General features: G+C 39.3%; 1 protein-coding gene and 1 pseudogene across 8 annotated transcripts in view; one reads left to right on the top strand and one right to left on the bottom strand.

Annotated features, from left to right (window-relative positions):
• Positions 1 to 45: 45 nt before the first annotated feature.
• Positions 46 to 3,551, bottom strand: LOC136844737 (putative nuclease HARBI1; annotated as a pseudogene).
• A 2,448-nt stretch (positions 3,552 to 5,999) lies between these two features.
• LOC136845039 (heterogeneous nuclear ribonucleoprotein U-like) overlaps positions 6,000 to 18,747 on the top strand; it is a 68,068-nt gene continuing 55,320 nt past the window's right edge. For 5 of the 8 annotated variants that reach the window (XM_067114751.1, XM_067114760.1, XM_067114757.1 and 2 more), the window contains exons 1-4: positions 6,000 to 6,570; positions 8,724 to 8,849; positions 9,054 to 9,196; positions 12,659 to 12,901. In XM_067114751.1, the coding sequence (XP_066970852.1) occupies positions 6,431 to 6,570; positions 8,724 to 8,849; positions 9,054 to 9,196; positions 12,659 to 12,901 (652 nt within the window). In that variant the 5' untranslated portion in view covers positions 6,000 to 6,430. Of the gene's footprint in view, positions 6,583 to 8,723; positions 8,850 to 9,053; positions 9,197 to 12,658; positions 12,902 to 18,747 lie in introns of those variants that run through there. The other 3 variants (XM_067114753.1, XM_067114752.1, XM_067114759.1) reach the window with 3 other exon arrangements.

The raw sequence follows: 18,747 nt of genomic DNA, 5'->3' as shown, positions 1-18,747 counted from the left end.
TGTGTGCAATCTTGTTATGATGATAATTTGTAAGGAAAAGTAAAGTTTATTATTATTATTAAATTTATTACTATCTTCACACTCATTCTGGTAAAAAATAGTTGAGTACTGGTTTATGTACTCCACTGTATATCAAAGGAACACTGTGGCTGCCATTGAAAAATATTTGAATACTGGTTGTCGCACTCCACCGTACATCAAAGGAACACTGTGGCTGCCATTGATACCCACTTCAGTGTTCTATGCTGAAAAATGAAATATTTATTTAACTTATAACATTAAATGTTACATAAAATTTGATCAATTTACTATTTGATGTTCAGTAGAGTTAAAGCTGAAAGCCACTTGAATCCAAGAAACTTCAGTATTATAATTAAGCTACTTTACTTTTTTGGCAACATAAATAGAACTGAGATAAATTTTACTCATGATGTTTATCAGTTCCAAATATTTAAGACTTGAAAGTCCTCTAGAAGGGTGTCTAAATGACATTTTTGACATGACAAGCCAGAATGACTATTTTGTTGATTGCTTTAGAAATTATAAGTGGATGTAAATCTACCATAGTTGTCCTCCAAGACCAGAGAAATTTGAATATGTCTGGTAGCTGAGCTTCAAATTTTGGATATCTTGTGCACTATTGTGCAACCAACATTTCTAAGTTGATCTTTAAAACTACTTACTTGAAATGTGTTAGTGTAGTGGTCCCTATAACGAAGACCTTCATTGGCTGGAGCTTCATGCACTACAGGGTTAACATTTTCTTGCACATATTCAAAATCCTCATTGTAGTCCAATATATTTCTCTCCTTACACAGGTTATAAAGCACAGCACATGCAATAATAATCTTGCATGTTTTTTGAGGACTAACTCTAATTTCACCATGCAAAACATGAAACTTGCGCTTTAATTGCCCTATTCCTCTTTCCACAACAGCTCTTGTTATCTTATGTGCCCTAGAAAAAATATAGAAAAATATGCGAAAATCTGATGCAAAATTAATTACATACATCAGAAACAAAACTTTTACATTCTGCTTTAATTTTGATTTGCATACAAAGGTGCTTTTCATTTGACACTTAATAAAAATTGTTGCATACAGAGGTATAGCAAGGTGATTTCCTATGCAGGGAATACTTAAAAGAGTACTCCCTTCCCACTACCCTTGAGTAAATTAGCGACATTTTAAGGTTCCTTTAATGAGAGGGCAAAATTGGTTGAAACTAATTTGCATTTTCATTCACTCAAAAAAAAAAAAAATCATTACCTGTTATAAGCTATTTGCGCATTGGACCGAGGTTGGAGATAAGGTGTTAGCAACCATCGTTTGCCAGGGTAACCGCTGTCTCCAAGAAGATGGCATCCAGGTGGGACAATATTACGATCAAACAATGTTTTGAGTCCACTCTGTTGCAGTATACGCGCATCGTGTAGACCCAGGCCAGTTTCCAACAATATTAATTATTTTGTATTTGGCATCAAAACCACTATTCTAATATGTGTACCATCTATTGCTCCAACAACACCAGGCATGTTTGCAATCTGCATAAATTCTCTTTGTTTCCTCTGAATGTCTCTTATTTCTCTTGGGAACTTAACAAATCGACGCAGCATGTCATTTGTGGATAATGCATCCAGTGTTTCAGATATCACTCTGCTTATACCAGGCTGGGAGAGACCCAAATCATCTCCATTGCACAATTGCATTTTTCCTGTAGCCAAATACCTTAACATGACTAATACCTTCATTTCAGGGGTAATAGCCATGCTCCTTCCTGTTGCACTTTGTATGCGTTCTCGCACTAAATCCGTTACATATAAAATCCCAGCACGATCTAATCTATATCTCTTAATTAATTCTTCATCATTATAGATGCCCAGAGTATCTTTGCGAGGCCGAAAAGTTTTAACCTGACGAATGCGTACATGATGATCTTCAGCCACAGTGATCAGTAACTGGGTGTAAAATCACTGTAGATATCTTTGGCAAGCATAAACAGAGCACCTGAAAGAATTCATGTGTTAATATATGGTAATTAAAATGTGCACTAAGAGATACTACCTAACCTTTCCTAGAATAACATCATCTTAGTTGGTGAGGGGGCTTCATAACCCCCATGTAAGTCCCCCAACCCCTCAGGATAAAGGAAGATACTGAAAACACACTACCTAACCTAAACTTCATTCAGGAAGCGATGCAGTTTAGTTGGACAGCGGAAATGACGGTGGCCCATGGTCATGCATTCTACCCGTACATTTGAAGTGGGTATATCTTATTAACGGTTGATTTCCGCTGTAAATATCATAGAAGAAAAATACCTTAGATTTGTCCGATATATATAAAAAAAAATGTACCTTTCATTGCGAGGTAAATATAGGGTTTAAAGTGCAATTTTACCGGTTATTGTTCCAGCCAGGTTGGTTACTATCTGCTGGGCCAAGGTTATAAGGCGGGTACAAGAAGTTAATTTAATAAAAAGAAATCCTATTAATATATGGCCTAGAGATATGATTTTCAGTCACAGCCCCTAAAACTTAGGCTAGTTAGGCTATTCCGAGTCAAAACCAATTTACCTTAACAAGCCATTTAGCCTAAAAGTTGACCATTTTTTAAATACAGTAAAGTTGTTTGACAAATACATACTGCTATTTAAAGTAACAGGCTATTTCTCACTGTTGTAAAGGTAAAACTCTTTACGATTAAAATGCGACGCCTATTTCACTAATTTTTTTTTTTTTCGGAAATTTCCTTATCAGATTATTTTCATAAGAATAGTAATGTTTTATATACCATTGGAATCGCCAGAAAATGGCGATTATACGGCAATAAAAAAATATATTTTTTTTGCAAAGAGAACATATATATATTGTGAAATGTAAAGGAAATTTTTTTTTATCCTTTTTCATTTTCAACTTTCTGTCGACCAAACACTTATACAGGTCATGCTTTTTCATCATTTCATAAATGAACAAGAGCTAAATTTATCTTAGAAGTTGGAGAAAAAAATTCAGGCATATATAACTAGTAGCTCAACAGGTATTAGACATTTAACGAAACCATCTCACACCGAGTTTCAAAAGAGAATCGTCCTCTTGCAATTAGTTGTTACAGCACTATCAACATTTCTATTACTAAGTGCCCTAATGAAAGTATATAGAACTTTTACTAACCTTATTTACATATATACACTATGTACATGTTTTGGTTGCAAGTACGTCAGCTGCATATTTGTTCGTTTGTTTTACAATATTATCAATGACATTGTCAGTCAGGAACAAATAAAGGTATTGAATGGGCTGGGAATTTCTTGGAGGCACACTAATTGGTCCTGTATGTCTTTCTGTAAAAAACTAATTTCGTGCCGGAACTAATGTCTTCCGGCGGGTAGGCTCGTGTCCAGACGGATGCATGATCATAATCACCGATATCAGTATCACTATCACTTTCAACATCATATTCCTCACTTACGCTATCACTTTCAGAACCCTGACTTATGTCAAAATCATTGTCACTAAGTGACCAATCACTATCACTTCTTTCATTCGCCATTATTATGTAATTATATCAATAAATCACATAAAAAAAGTAAATTTCACGGCCGCCGTCATGCAAAGAAAAAACCGCGGAAACTGACCAAAAGTTGCGCAAGCGTATTATCATCTCATTTAAAAAATTGAGGCATTGTGGCAATACTGTTTCTTATCTGTGTTCTGAATGGTTTACTTACCCTTATGACATCATAAAACCCCGCCTCCAACACCACCTGTTCTTGCCCGCGTGATTTGAAATTAAAGCATCGCTGAAATCGACGATCGCATTTTAGTAGCACATAAAGCGTCGATTTTAGCGACGCGCCGCCGTTCGTGGGTTAATTTGATATATAATTTGTATGTTTTTATATATAAATGGCGTTTAAAGCCTCATTAATAATTAGCGCATGTCTAGAAGCACATAAACTGATGTTTGAAGAAAACCGAGAACTCGTGGAACTTGGAACTCAATAACTTTTGGATTCGTGACTATATTTTTACTTTTAAGGCACCATTTAAAAGGCAAGAGTTACTAGCTTTAATTTGATATGCTCATTTGTTAGGGTTTCATGTGTAAACATTTTAAAGCGCAGGAGTAAAATTGTACTTATTGCAAATCCCATTAATGGTTGCATAGCAGAAAACCTGGAACTCTTGAAACCCTCAATAAATTTCTCGTTTGAAAAACTATTTTTGATACGTAGGCCATTTAAATAGTGTGGATACGGTGGTTTGGGCATGAAATTGGTTTGTAATCACAAAAACAAATTTCACCTGCCGCTATTTTCAGAAAACCCAGAACTCATGAAACTATTATTTATTTCATTTCAGTGGGTCTGTTGAAATGTGGGCTTAATTTTGAGGTGGTATTCATATCGAAGTGGTCAGTCAGGGAGGTTTTACTGTACATGTATACAAAAGAAATCATGAAAATTAGAAAGTGGACGAAGAAAGACGTGTCGAACAGAGCACGCTTGAAAATCAATTACACACAAGTACAAAATGAGTATACAGTAGACAAGACAATATGTATAGGCTCCGGAATAGACAACTGATATGCCACAGGTTGCAGTGTGATTTATTTATTTAGTTTCTTTGTTTTATTCTTTACCAAGTACTGTACATGAATTACACGACCATTTGAATGAAGGTTCATGTACATTTACGCAATTTTTATGAAACCATTTTATTTTACACTTTTCATTTTCACATTTTATCATGACATTATCTATGTTAGGTAATCTACAGGTGCAGTAAACTTTAACTGCATTATTTTTTGGCTCTGCTGTTGGCATTTTTTCTATTTTAGGAAAAGGCCATAATTTCTTGCTTACACAAGTTATTAAATGGTTCTGCATCAACGGCATATCCTATTGTATTTTGGAAAGATTCACTTGAAAGCTGTTAAATATTGAATTTTTACAGGGCATCCTGAAACAAAAGCTAATAAATCATCGAATTCTGTCAATATCTCATCCACCTGAGATACGTACTAATGACGGAAAAACGTCAATTGTTAAAGTTATCTAGTTAATAAGAAATTTCACATAAATTATATATGTCATCGTAGCTAAGCTTATTTTCGCGACAGGTCTGGGACAAATGGTTTTTTACTTGTTTCAAATACCTAGCAGTTTTAACACCTAAATCCAAACAAGTTTTAGCTCGCCCTTAGACTTTTTCAACCAGATTTGCAGATGAGGAAATGTCACTAGCTATCGATTTAGTTTTATCTATTATGTGCAGACAAATAGCAGTTTACAAAGTTCTAGACATGCACTAATTATTACTGGGGCTTTAAACACAATTTACATATATAAAAATCAACAAATGACATATCAAATTAAAGCTGAGAACTTTACCTTTACAATGATGCCTTATTCATCTGGACATACACTTGAGAGTGATGGAAATAGGCTCCTATACGAGATAACCATGAAACAATATGAAAAGAAAACCCCTTGGATTCTGCAAGTAAAAGATATACGAAAGAATTAAACAAACTTAAGTAAAATTGCATTGTTTAAAGGTAAGCAGGTAAAAGAGATAATAAATAACTGGGACAAAAAAGCGTGGCAGAGAGAAATGAATGACAACAGTAAGAATATACAGAAAATATAGATAAAACAAGAAATGTGGTATGATAATACTGAAAAAACAATGCTGATCAGTAGGGCTAGATTAGACATTCTAGGATTAAAGGACAGGAATGGGCTAAAAGGGAAGATACAAAATGTTTGTGCCCAGCATATAATGGGATTGGAAATAGATATAGTTTTGCGCAGCGGCCATATCAGGAAAATAAAGAGGAACTGATGGCTAATATACTTTTGTTTACAGAACTGTCGAAAGAATAAATTGATAATAGGAAAGGATTTATAAAAGACTTATGGGATTACAGAGACAATAAAATTAAACGCAAAGTAGGAATACTACGAGCAAGGGAGCCGTTTCAGAGGACAATCCCGCTTACTACTACTATTACTACTTGGGAGGACTCCTTTTGAATAGAGTAGCGCGCGTTAAAGCTTGCGTATTTAACTCTATTGTGACGTTTAAGTTGCTTGAGGAAGCGATCATTTGCATTAGACAGCAGCAAGCTCAAAGTGGCTGAACTGGAGGCCAGAGAAATAAGATAGTGGTGGTGGAGCGCTTGATGGAGGCGCCCGAACAGGCCAACGACGAAGAGGAGACAGGTTTATTTATTTTACTCCACTTTGTTTATTTTACTTTATTTCTGACAGAGAGAACACCATAGAGAGGGCCGACTGCCGAATTCGTATGTGCTGCAACGTAATTGGCTGAGCGCCGGCGGCCATTTTGTTTGTGTGTAACTGGAGGTTGTTAAAGACGCATCATTCTGTCGCTGCTGCCGAGTCTACGCCAAATTATCTCTCCATGGATCATTTACACTACACAGGCAACACCAAGAAAACCTGTGGATCAAAAGGAACAGAGTGTTCTGCCATGAACTGTACAAAGTATACAAAAACAAACAAAGAAGTGGCCTTCCACTCTTTCCCGAAGGACGACGCCAGGTGAGCACACGAGTACGTCAGCCCGTCTGCTTGCAAGCAGCTTGTTAACTGCTATGTACTCTTCATTATTGTTCATTACACCAGACTTTTATAATGATTACACTTGCAGACAGACAGATAGGCCACGTAGGATGTGTGGGATGGAATGTTTATTCGTAAAACTACCCCCGAGGCAATTATAAATCCGATGCAAAATTCTAAAATCACCGTCCGTCCCATCATGCGAGCTCCTATACACTGTAGTTGTTTGTAAGCTTGCCTAATACCTGTGTTGGAGCCGCTGAAAGTCCGCGGGACCCTACTTTTGGCGCCAAAAAACCGCTATAGAAAACGCGCCCTCTTTAAATAGCTCCCGTGTTGCTTCACGTCGGTAATGAAAAGCGCGTTTTTGGTGTGGGGAAAGCAACAGAAAGGTGAATAAAACGGTAAGGGGGACCGTGTTGGGAACCGGGGTTTTGGGTGGGGAGAAGCAAAAGCTGGGATTTGTGGCGGCCGTAACGTAAAAATTTGCTATTTTCTGACCCGCTAGTCTGCATACAAAAGGTTGTCCTGCTAGGCTACTACCGTAAGGCTGGCCCGCCAAAGTACATACGTGATGCTGACCCGCTAATCTGCGTACATGAGGCTGACCCGCTACACTGCATGTGTGAGGCTGACCCTACCTACATCAGGGCGGACGGAAAACGCTAGCCTAGGCTACCTGTAGCCTACATAAGAAACCTCGGTCAGGCTATTCCCTACCTCCCTACCTACATTAGAACGGGCGTAAATTTTGTAACGGTGATTTTTTTAACATATCTGGTCTCAGATTGGCGCGGCAGAACGGCGCTGCGTGCCTTATCCGCATTTTTAATGATTTTTGGCAGGCACGTATGCTCTGGCAAGCGGTAATATCTGTATTCACTGTAGCCACGGGTTACAAAAAACAACTGCACACTAGGGTCAGTTCCAAAACCCTACCTAACCTAGCAGCAAAACAAATGTAAAAAGGCAGGTAAATGCTGTGCTTACCTTATTCAAAGTCGCTGCTGTCCGACCATGTAGGTTACGTAGATAACAGTATCGGCTCTGCAGGTCCTAAATCCAAAAAGGCCCAAAATGGACACGGAACACATTCTAGGTATCGCTTCTGGGAACAAAATAAAATCGTGACTTTCCGTCGCGGCGGTTCGAGAAAGAAAGAAAGCGTGGTTCTGGTGTTGGCCAAGGCCTATGAATCATATCGTTAGAACGCATTATGATTGGTTCGAAGTATTTAATCCAGAAGCCCTAGGGCATGACCTGGGTCAGCCTTGAGATACGATTGGATGGAATTAAATTTCCCGCGCACGGCCGGGCGCTGTCGGCGGCAGCCTTAGGAACTACGGGTTGAGAGAAGCGCGCACATCGGCCATCTGACTAACTACGGAGAGCGTTGCTCCGTGACACCGTTCATGTCAACTTGGTACTTAGAAAAAGTTACGCTCCGCTGAAAAAATTGTTGTTTGGGAAAATCAAGCAAACTGGTCAAGTATGTTACTTTTTGGGTAGAATCGGGCCCGCTGAACAGTTTTTATTCTATGCAATTTTTCATTTGGAGTCATTGTTAATGAGCTACGGGGGCATCCCTAGGATATGTAGACTACCCCCTGTGTTGATACATCGTGGGTAGAACTATGTAGTAGCTCCACGGCGGCGAATGCCTTCTAACTTAACTTTTTCTACAGTTTTTTGGTTGCTAATTATGAATTTACCTTTAATTTTTGAGGCTCGAGTGTAATTAACGTGTAATTAACCCGTGAAGTCCATCCAACAAGGGGTTTCCAAACGCAATCTTCACAAGACAGAGCACGGGTATGTCTGTTTCGAATGGTTCGTATCCTGTCCGGCAAGTGCAATAACTTGTTAACATATGGTCCCCCCCCCCCCGGGCCAGTACTATACACGGCGAAGGGACATTCCATTTGGCCAACAACAAACAGATGCACCGCCAGTATCAGAACCCCTAAAAGTGTAGAAAAAACCAGTTGAAAAGGTAAAAACAGGCGCAGAGCTTTACCATATTGTGTAGAGATCCCTGCTCTGCCTACAGTATATACAATGTAATATCATAGATCAGTCTCTTTGTATCATCATGTATAAAAAATAACCTGGAACTACTGAATTTATTTCAGGTGTGCAGAATGGATTAGAAATCTTCGGAGAGAGGACCTGCTAGGCAAAACTCCAGATCAGATGAAGTGGCGCAGAGTTTGCAGTGATCATTTTGCCACATCCCAATTCAAAAACCCCAATGACAGGTAATTCCAGGGAAATACCCAAATTTAATTGTTGTTGACTACAGGCCAATGCTGTATTTTGTCACCATGGCTCACCAACGTATTAATAATAACAAACCATGGATTGTAAATGATCACCTTGGTCACACTGTATTGATCTAGTCTTTTCTGCAAAGTAGAACCTGGAAGAATGTATAGAAGATGATGATATATTTTAAATTACAGGAAATCTGGGTTGCTGCCAAATAGCATACCGTGGTTGATTGACTGCCCTGACCCCCCAAAGAGTGGTGATGTGAGGAGAAAGCAGCCACATGATCGGGGACGGTCTGCTCCAGTAGAAGGCCGTGACAGCAGTTCCATGAATGGTAATAAATTTTAACTGTAATTGAAAATCAAGAATAAGGCATCCAAAGAAACAGAAAACTGTTGAAAATTTCCTATATATAAATGAATTTATATTAATCCAATGAGTTAACAGTCTTCGCACTGACAGATACACATAGCCCTGTCTAAATCGATTAAGCTTGGTGTGTGTGTTAATGCTTTTGGTGGTGGACTGGTGGTGATTTTAATGCTAAACAATGTGTGCTATGTGTATGTGTTGATGCCTTTGGTGGTGGTATGTGATTAGTAATTAAATACTACCTATTGCCAATAGGTTGTGCACAGGCACAGCATTTTGTGCATATTTTCCTTCTCGGCGGGGGTCCAGGGGACAGATCCTCCTGCTAAGTAACACAGCCTGCTAGAGTAGGTTAAGTGAGGGTATGTCAGGTTAGTTAATTTTATAATAGGTTTCCTTAGCCAATCCCTTCTTGAACACATTGCTCCCTAATGACTTGCACGTGTGCGGAGCAATTCCATAACAACAACATGACAGTCTGTGCAGAGATACCCTGTAGTTTTCCATAATAATAATAGTGGTTAACTTTACTTCGGTAGAACTAAGTATATTAACTCTGTGTCGGAGATTTCCTTGCAAACTGACTTTTTCTACAATGTTTTGGTTGCTTATTAAGGTTTTAGCTTCAATTTTTGTCGCACGACTGTAATTAGCCTGTAATTAACCACAGAACTTCATCCAACAAGGTAGAGAACTCTTTGGGAAAGCTGGGTTATGGGTGTGGTATACCTCTGGGACAGGGTGATATACTCCCCCACTGTGCTATTATCCTACAAGCTAGGGAACCTCGAGGTAAAGTGGTGTCCCTGGTAGGGTAGACCATGGGAGGTGAGAAGGCGATCAGATCTTACTGCATATTGCATTACAGAGACGAAAAACCCTTACACAAATACAGGAGGAAGAAAACGACTGAGGTACTTGTTACAAAGGCAAATCCTTTCACTACTACTATTTTGGATGCCGCTGCACATGCGCACTGTTATAGGGGAGCTTTTGGTACACACCCCAAGTGCTTACTGAGGAAAAAGGGGGGCTGGACAGTCTGATGTATATAAATACTTATCCCACTAATCTTGTTACACCAATAACTTTACAGTGGGGAAAACGCTTTAGCCCAAATGGAGTGTTAGGAACTGGGGAAACATACACCGAGTTACTTATATTTCTTTCTGTATTCGTTTTTTATAATCGGCTTTTCTTTCAGCTTAATTTCATATCTATTTCCTTATTCATAATTATTACTGCTCCTGTACGTTAACGCATTCCCGCTCGGTGACATTTACCCTATAAGTGTTACAATATGTCATCACGATTGAGGACAGGCCTTGAAGAATGGGACTGCACCCTACAGGAACTTTGAGAGAAAAGGGGGTTTCAGGGGCAATTGAGAAGTTTCTCTTTCCATCGGAGGGGTGGTGGGGGGGATTCATACGTGATCTTCACAGGTTAGACCTACATCTTTCCAACTGTTACGACCATCTGCTTGTGTTGGAACCATTCATAATCCGCTCGTCAACTATAACAGTTTCTGTTAAGCTACTTTAACTTTCTTCTTTTTAATTAATTTAGGTTTTCTTTTGCCCCCGACCAGATAACGAGGCCTACTAGTTTAGGTTAGGTAGGTTAAGTTACTATAATAACCTATAACTTATGTCCCCCCCCCGGGCCAGGTAACGTGGCCTGCTGGGTTAGGTTAGGTTAGTAAAATAACTTGATTTTATGATTTATTAAACCCCCTTTCAATTAACACAGCCTACTAGGTTAGGTTATTATGATAACCTTTCGTACAAAGCTTTTTCTTAAGTTGCTTTAATGATTGGTGCATGTTACAGCATTCTGACTCTTCAGGCATTACCTCGCGACTGCACGTTATCGGTTGGAAAGGTTCTAACGTTGCCTTGAAAATTTCCTACTTTACCACAAAGTTTCTTTCACAAACCTCTTTCACTCCTTTTCTCAGTGATGTCATTTCCCCCCAGCCCCTCTACTCTCAACCTGCTGCAAGCCAAATTTCCTGTTGCAGGCCTATGTATTATAGACCTTCGCTAACTGCGTACTTCATTTCAGTACAGTGGCTGAGTCCTTGCCTTCAGTCTTGCACTCCTCTGAGCCTATAACTCGCCATGCTTTGCCCGTTACTTGCGAGAACTGGTACGTCAATTTCTGGGAATTCAATGTACAGTATATTATTACGACAGTTATAACAGGTTAATAATTCAGCTATGTCAAGATCACGGCCTGTTAAAAAAACAACTGTTTTTGCCCCGGTTGCGGCAGTGATACATTTCTTCAGATTCGGTGCTGGGACAGGGAGCTGAAACTAATCCTTTATAATTTAGTCAATTTAGTTGATTTTAATGCTACGTGATGTGTGTTTTTATGGTTGATTGGAAGAGGGTGTTGGAAGTAAAACCCCCTTTCAATTCGTAACTCTAACAAGGTTAGTCTTGGTCAGGTGGTCGGGATTGGTTGTTGTGCTCCTTGTTGTTTTTTGATACCTAAAGCTCTGTCATATAAGAGGGATAGCCCCCATTGATATGATACAGGCAAAGGCTCTGTCATGTAAGTGGGTCAGCCCCCATTGACACGATCCAAAATAAGGCTCTGTCATGTAAGTGGGTCAGCCCCCATTGACACTATCCAGAAGGGCTGTCAGTCATAGGTCTCAACCTCGCTGAAGCTCTTGAGGCAAGCAGACTCATAGACAGTATCCATGAAGTCTTCTGCCCAATTAGGTAAGAACCATGGTTTTTATATCCTACAACATATGTTGTTTCCTGTTTTTTAAATAGCTGTCTCTTACCTTCCACCAAGGGTGCCAATCAGCTAAGTATATATCTGATGGGTAAGTTGCATGTACAAAAATAATATTTTTATGATAAAGTTTTGTACATACTTACCCGGCAGATATATACGATTAATGGCCCGCCCAGCCTCCCCTCAGGAGACAGGTGGAAGAGAAAATCTGATTAGAAAACGGGAATGGTTCCTATTCCCGCCACCCAGCGGCGGGAAAGGTAGATCACCTGACCTACCTGCCGCGTGTGCTGCGAGATTTGAAACTCTGTCGGGAACGTCGGAGACTATAGTTAGGTATATATCTGCTACGTAAGTATGTACAAAACTTTATTTTATCATAAAAATATTTTTTATCATAAAAACAACTTTTTTTATGAGTTAGAGATTCTCTCTCTCTCTCTCTCTCTCTCTCTCTCTCTCTCTCTCTCTCTCTCTCTCTCTCTCTCTCTCTCTCTCTCTCTCTCTCTCCCTAATCTTTTAGGTTCATATGTAACTTCATTTGTAATATCCTCCAACTGCACTTGACATGGATCCTTATCTAGTTCTTTTTATCAGTTTCCAAGTATTGATACTTGTTTTATTTCCCTCTCACCTTTACTTTATTTATTTTATTTTTCTTTTGCAGAGGTTAAGAAAGAACTTGGAAATGGATGTGATGGTTCCATGAAAATTGAGGAAATTTATATAAAGGAAGAGTTAATTGAACCAGAGCAGGAGCCATCCAATACAGAAGATAGACGAGGAGAAAAGAGAAGAGCTCATTCTCGGTCACGTTCTCCAGATTCAAAGAAGCAAAGACCAGAAGTTGAAGAAGCTAGAGTGGAAGATAAACCTGAATATGACAGATCAAAAGTATTATTGGATTGTTGTAAGTACAGTAGATATTACCATTGTGTTTTCTCCTTCCCTTTCTTTTTCAAACTTATGTAAACATAGTACTGTTTGTGTTTATTGCAATTGAATGTATCATGGTTGTTGCACCTTTGGATGTTTTGGTATCTCAATCTGTAGTTGTGGGTGGGTGTGTAATTTAGTATACGTAATAGTTTATTTTGCCATTTAGGATGGCTTTAGCACAGGGGTTGTCAAATTCTGGCTGGGGGCCCACCATATGATTTCATCTGGCCTGCAGCTGGTATTCAAAAGCTCAAGTGTGAAGGCAATCAGTTGTCTCCCATACCCCTGGTGCTGGTATTGGCCCTTGGCATTATCATTTTCATATCTAAAATTGCCTAGTGTCTTAAACTTTGGAGTTACTCCAAATGTTTTTAGTAAATACAAAAATTATGTTATTTCATTTCTTTAACCAGTTTATTAGTAAAAAAAATTGTCTTAGCATGATTTCTAAAATGACATAAAAATTCAAGATGTTTTCATATGTACTTGAAAACAAATTGTTTTTTTAGGAAATGAAATTACAGTATGTCAGTATTGTGTTTATTAAGGACATTTTGTCAGTTCCATGAGAATAGGACATAAAAAACTTTTTTGGGAAAGCAAATGAATCCTTTGAAGCCAAATTAGTTTACAAAACTTTCTTGTAGCCTTGTGTCTCTCTTTGGAACAACATACCAGTGTGAATAAACATTTTCCAAAATTAAGTACAGTTGACCCCTGGTATTTGCGTGATTAGGGACCGCAGCCGCCTGCAAAGAGCTGAAATGCACGAAGACTTGAGACTGGGTTTTGAGATTGCATGATAAAAACCAAAACACGCACACTAAACAAACACTGAACACAAATACAACAAAGAAACATGGGCAAAGGCGAAAACAACCGGCTATGGAGAGGAAGGAGAGAAAGAAACCACCTCTCTCAATGGCGATAAGAAGACAACTGAGACATCACGGGGTTGAGATAAGGTTGCTGGCAGCTTTCCATCTCACCTCCATGATGGATGCCAGATGCCACCAATTCCTTGCATAAACAACTCTTGTTTTTATTTTGACTGGTTTCCAGCTGCCACCAGAAGATTTATCCTAATGTTAAGACTGCAGGTTTGTTAACTATGAAAAATACAAATTAATTTAAATTTGAAAAACTGATGTCATGGGGTTGGATAAAGTCACTGGCCCTTCCCATCTCGCCTCTGTGACGCATGCCAGATGCCACTAGTTCCTTGCATAAACAATTCTTGTTTTTATTTCTACCAGTTTCCAGCTGATGCCAGAAGATTTATCCTAATGTTAAGATCACAGGTTTGTTAGCTATAAAAAGTACAAATTAATTTAAATTTGTCATTTCAAACACCAAATACAGTATCCCTTAAACTGTCATCCTAAAACAATTTAATATCAATTCAAAGTCATCTTACAACATTACAACATTCAGGATTCTTGCATCAGCAAACTTAGGGATCCCCATAAGTTTCCTGTCATTCCAGAGACAGTTTAATCAGTAATGTTGACACCTTGGAACTGCATTTGGAAGAGTCTCTTAGGACTTTCCTTCAGGGATACCTTTGTTTTGCAGACTCATCCACAGGAGTGGGGGTCGTGGTGTGCTCATGTGGATGTTGCTCAGGGCAGTGAGTCTCATTTTAGAGCTGAGGTCCAGATACCTTTTGTGCTCTCACACCAGCTCTACCATCAGGAACAGGTAAAAGTTTTACCAGGACTGATTAACAGCTCTCCTATTGATTCCTATACACCTGTATGTCAATGGGAGGAAGTTGTCCGAACCACATTATCGAGAAATGATTTCTATCACCATTAACTCTCCATCCGGCTGTGGAATTGAACTCCGGCCCATCGAATGACAGTCTGAAGTTTCGCTAACAAAGGGCTTACACTTGGCTACACCTGTTTCGAGTGAAAAAGGAGCTTGCTCTGGAAGTAATATCTTTCCATGTTGGGATTTCAGTAAACATGGAGGAAGGCTTTCCTTGCTGTAAAGCAATCTTGGACCTTGCATCTTTCTCGTCATTCTGCCTCTTTAGCAGGTAATCAGTGGCAGGTTGATTATTTCATTTCTCAGGTGGATTCTGGTGGTTCCTAATTACCTGTACCGAGTAATATCCAGTCTTACTAGCTATTTTTGTCCATGGTTAACCATCAGATTCAGTCACTCATAGTTGGGTATATCCAGGTGCGAGAGTTGTGGCATGTAACACTTTAAGGATATCTAAATTCTCCTCTTGGGAATGGTTACTCACCATCTGTCTAGGAGTTTCAGAATACTTTCATTCCCTGATCAGCAGTCTACCAGGGAAATAGTGTCTTGAATTGTGATGTTGGAGATGAGATATCTTAATTGTCAGAGCTAATCTTTAGCAGATACTGGTGTTTTCTTGTCCGCCTTTGGTGTAGGAAGCTTTTTTCTGACCCTGTGTTGAAGGCATGGCTCAGCCTTAATGCCAGGGTTAGATTCCAGAGATGGATCTCCCCTTATCAAGGGATTAAGACCCCATAGAGGTAGGACACTTGTCTTTGGGAGTTTTAACTTACAGCCTGTATATAACTGTAACACAGGTTGTCAAATATAGATCTGAATCCAGAGACTATTTTCAATAACCCTGACGTTGTAGGTGCAGATGAGTCGTCTGGGTTCTTGTATCTGTGGCACTCAAGAGGTTGGAGTTCTGTCTGTTTGGGATTGTCCTAAATTTCACCAGGACTCTGAACTGTCAGTCATGTAAGTTCAGTTCTTTTTCAGCCGCCTCCCTACTGGACTTTCAGTAGTGACATGTGGAATACAGTGCAGGCAGTACCTGGTTAACATTGGGGGTTCTGTTCCCAGCTGAGCACCAATAATTGGAACATCACAGTAATTTATGCTAATAAATGGTGTTGATGACACGATAAACCACTTACCAACGCCAATAAACCGCTTACCGATGCTGATAAACTGCCTACCGACACCAATAAACCACTCACTGGTGCCGAAAATCTGATTAATGACAGTTAGCCAAGTATCGTAAAACTGAAACACCGTTAACCGATGATGCCAATAAGCGGGGACTGCCTGTACTACTGTTTCTGTTTTGAGTGTTACGTGATATCTAACATATAATGACATCTTGAACAGCTATGTTTCTTCAGTTCTAACAGAGTCAAGGAAGTGGTGTTCTACAACACTAGCTCTCTCTGGCTCTGTGAGTTGATCCGTGGGCACGTGACTCACCCAATGTGAAGGGTAAGTGGGCTCATGATGATAGGGTCATTACCCCATCTTTTGCCCTCAATAAGAACCTGTCGGAATATCAGGTATTTTTTGCAAAGAGGTGATCATTTTTTTATCACCTGCACATTTGTTTACCTGTGGAATGTTGCTCATGGGTTAGGTAGCTAGCTCAGTTCTGTTTTGGGACTTGTGGCACCTCATCTACAGTATCTGGCTGGCAAGAGAGAGGTTAAGAGTGATTGGTTCTCCTCCCCTATCTCTTTCTTCCTCTCTTATAAGTTAGAGAGTCAGTTAGCTACTTGACTTAACATCAGTCTTTTTGTTGGCTAGTTTTGCAAGTTCCCCTCCTCTCTTGGCAAGGGTGAGATGAGGATAGACAATATATCAGGGCTTTGTTGACTTAGGCTGGTCTTATTGCTTCCAACATTTGTATTTTCTGAAGGTTCTTACAGCCTGATTAAGCGGTTGCATCATCCATTACTTAATGGTACAGAAGTCTAGCGAATGCAACATCCCAAATGGGCAGTAAGCTAGAGGTATTGGGTCATCCTTCCTTTGCTTCTGAATGGACCAGAAAGATGACATTTCCAGGCTGGACAAACCTACTAGTCAGTTCAGGGAGTACAGGCAGTCCCAGGTATCAGCAGGGGTTCCGTTCTGACGGTGTGCTGATAACCGAAAATTACTGATTTTCAGTTATCGGCACCTTGGTTAGGTATGTATCAGCACCAGTATTCAATTATCGGCAATTTTCGGTGCCAAAAATTGCCAATTTTCGTCGCTAGACAAGCCCTGTAAAACTGGATCACTGACAGCCGGGAATTACTTGTACCCAAATTTCCTCCCCCCAATGGGTAAGTCTCCTACTGTAAAGAATGAAGGATTATATTTGTCCCAGCGTTCAACTCTCCAACCGACCAATGAAGAATTAGAGGAATTTATTTCTGGTGATAGAAATTCATTTCTCATCATAATGTGGTTTGGATTCCACAATAAGCTGTAGGTCCCATTGCTAGGTAACCAGTTGGTTCTTAGCCATGTAAAATAAATCTATTCCTTTGGGCCAGCCTAGGAGAGCTGTTAATCAGCTCAGTGGTCTGGTTAAACTAAGATATACTTAAGTTTTTTGTATATGTGTAGCAACAAATAAGAAATCTTAAAAGTAATTTGTATTGATCCTAGCTTCCAAGCCTGAAGTTCATTACATTCATGGCCCACCTCAGCCACCCCTTTAATCTGTCACCTGGGTCGGAAGGCAAAGTGGAGTGCAGACAGTCAGGTGGGTGAGGTTCCCCCCACTACAGTGAACCTCCCATATTCGTGGGGGATGCGTCCCCCCCCAAATAGCTAAAATCCTCAAATACTTAAAACCCCTCTAAAAACATTTAGAACTGTCCATTTTGATAGTTTAAACACAGAAAAACCCTGTAAAAATGCATATACTTGAGTATTTTAATAGTTTTATCACAAAAAGTTCATTTATTCATGAAAATTATATGAAAATACAGTAATTAGTGAATATTTCTCAGTGAAAAATACCGCGAATGGGCGAATTTTCCGCGAATAATGGCTAGACATGTTCCACAGAGAAACCCACGAATGCATGAGTCCGCGAATCATGAGAACGTGAATACGTGGGGTTTAATGTATACCTGTCCATAAAAGTTTGAATGGCCGATCCAGCTTGTGTTTGCAAGCTTATCCTAACATTAAGAACTTCAGGTTAGTATGTTAGAAAAATACAAATTATTTTTAAATTTTGCTGGGTTTTGGTCTGAGCACAACAACACAGCACCTGTACAGCTCCATTAGCGAGATGAAGTCAAATCACCTTCTTGGAATCGGAGCCCTCCTGTATTTGGATGCTTGCTTAGTTTTCTCCAGCTAATTTCAGGCAGTTTAAGGTGAATGATAACCTGCGTTTGGCCATAGTGCTGGGCTTTCCGATCAATGTTAACATGCCCACGCTTCCAACCTAGCCAATTGTTGATCAAGGGATAAAGATCAACACTTATTATGGGCTTTTCTGACAGAGAAAGACATAGATGATTTCCTATCTGCTGAGAGAATTTTAACCCTTCATACAGGAAGGTGGTAGTTTTCGTACTTTTGGACTGTCGGTTATGGACATTCATCTGAGGCGCAGGAGTCGGTAGTACTCTATGATATAGTCCTTTTTCCTTGTAAGGATCCTCCAGCAAGTCTTGCTACTTAACAGGAAGAATCACAACTGTCCTTGTTTTGCTTTCTTGTAAACCAGTGCAGTCTAGTTAAGCAGTTTCTTGGGGAGAAAATCACACAATTGTTACTTAACCCAGTTTTGATTTACAAATTGTGTTGGATACCCTACCTAACAATTTGCACTGCCTACAATTAATCAAAAGGTCAAATCATACACATACTCTATACACATGATCATCAGTACACCCAGCATTTTTTCCCATGATCCAGAGGCCAATCCATAAAGTGAGTACATACCAAAAACACCAACACATCTCTCCATATATATATATATATATATATATATATATATATATATATATATATATATATATATATATATATATATATACATACATATATACACACACA

The sequence above is a fragment of the Macrobrachium rosenbergii genome, chromosome 13, assembly GCF_040412425.1.
Source record: "Macrobrachium rosenbergii isolate ZJJX-2024 chromosome 13, ASM4041242v1, whole genome shotgun sequence".
NCBI classification, from domain to species: Eukaryota; Metazoa; Arthropoda; class Malacostraca; order Decapoda; family Palaemonidae; genus Macrobrachium; species Macrobrachium rosenbergii.
The sequence above is the reverse complement of the archived record's forward strand: the minus strand, read 5'-3'. Positions and strand labels throughout refer to the sequence as shown.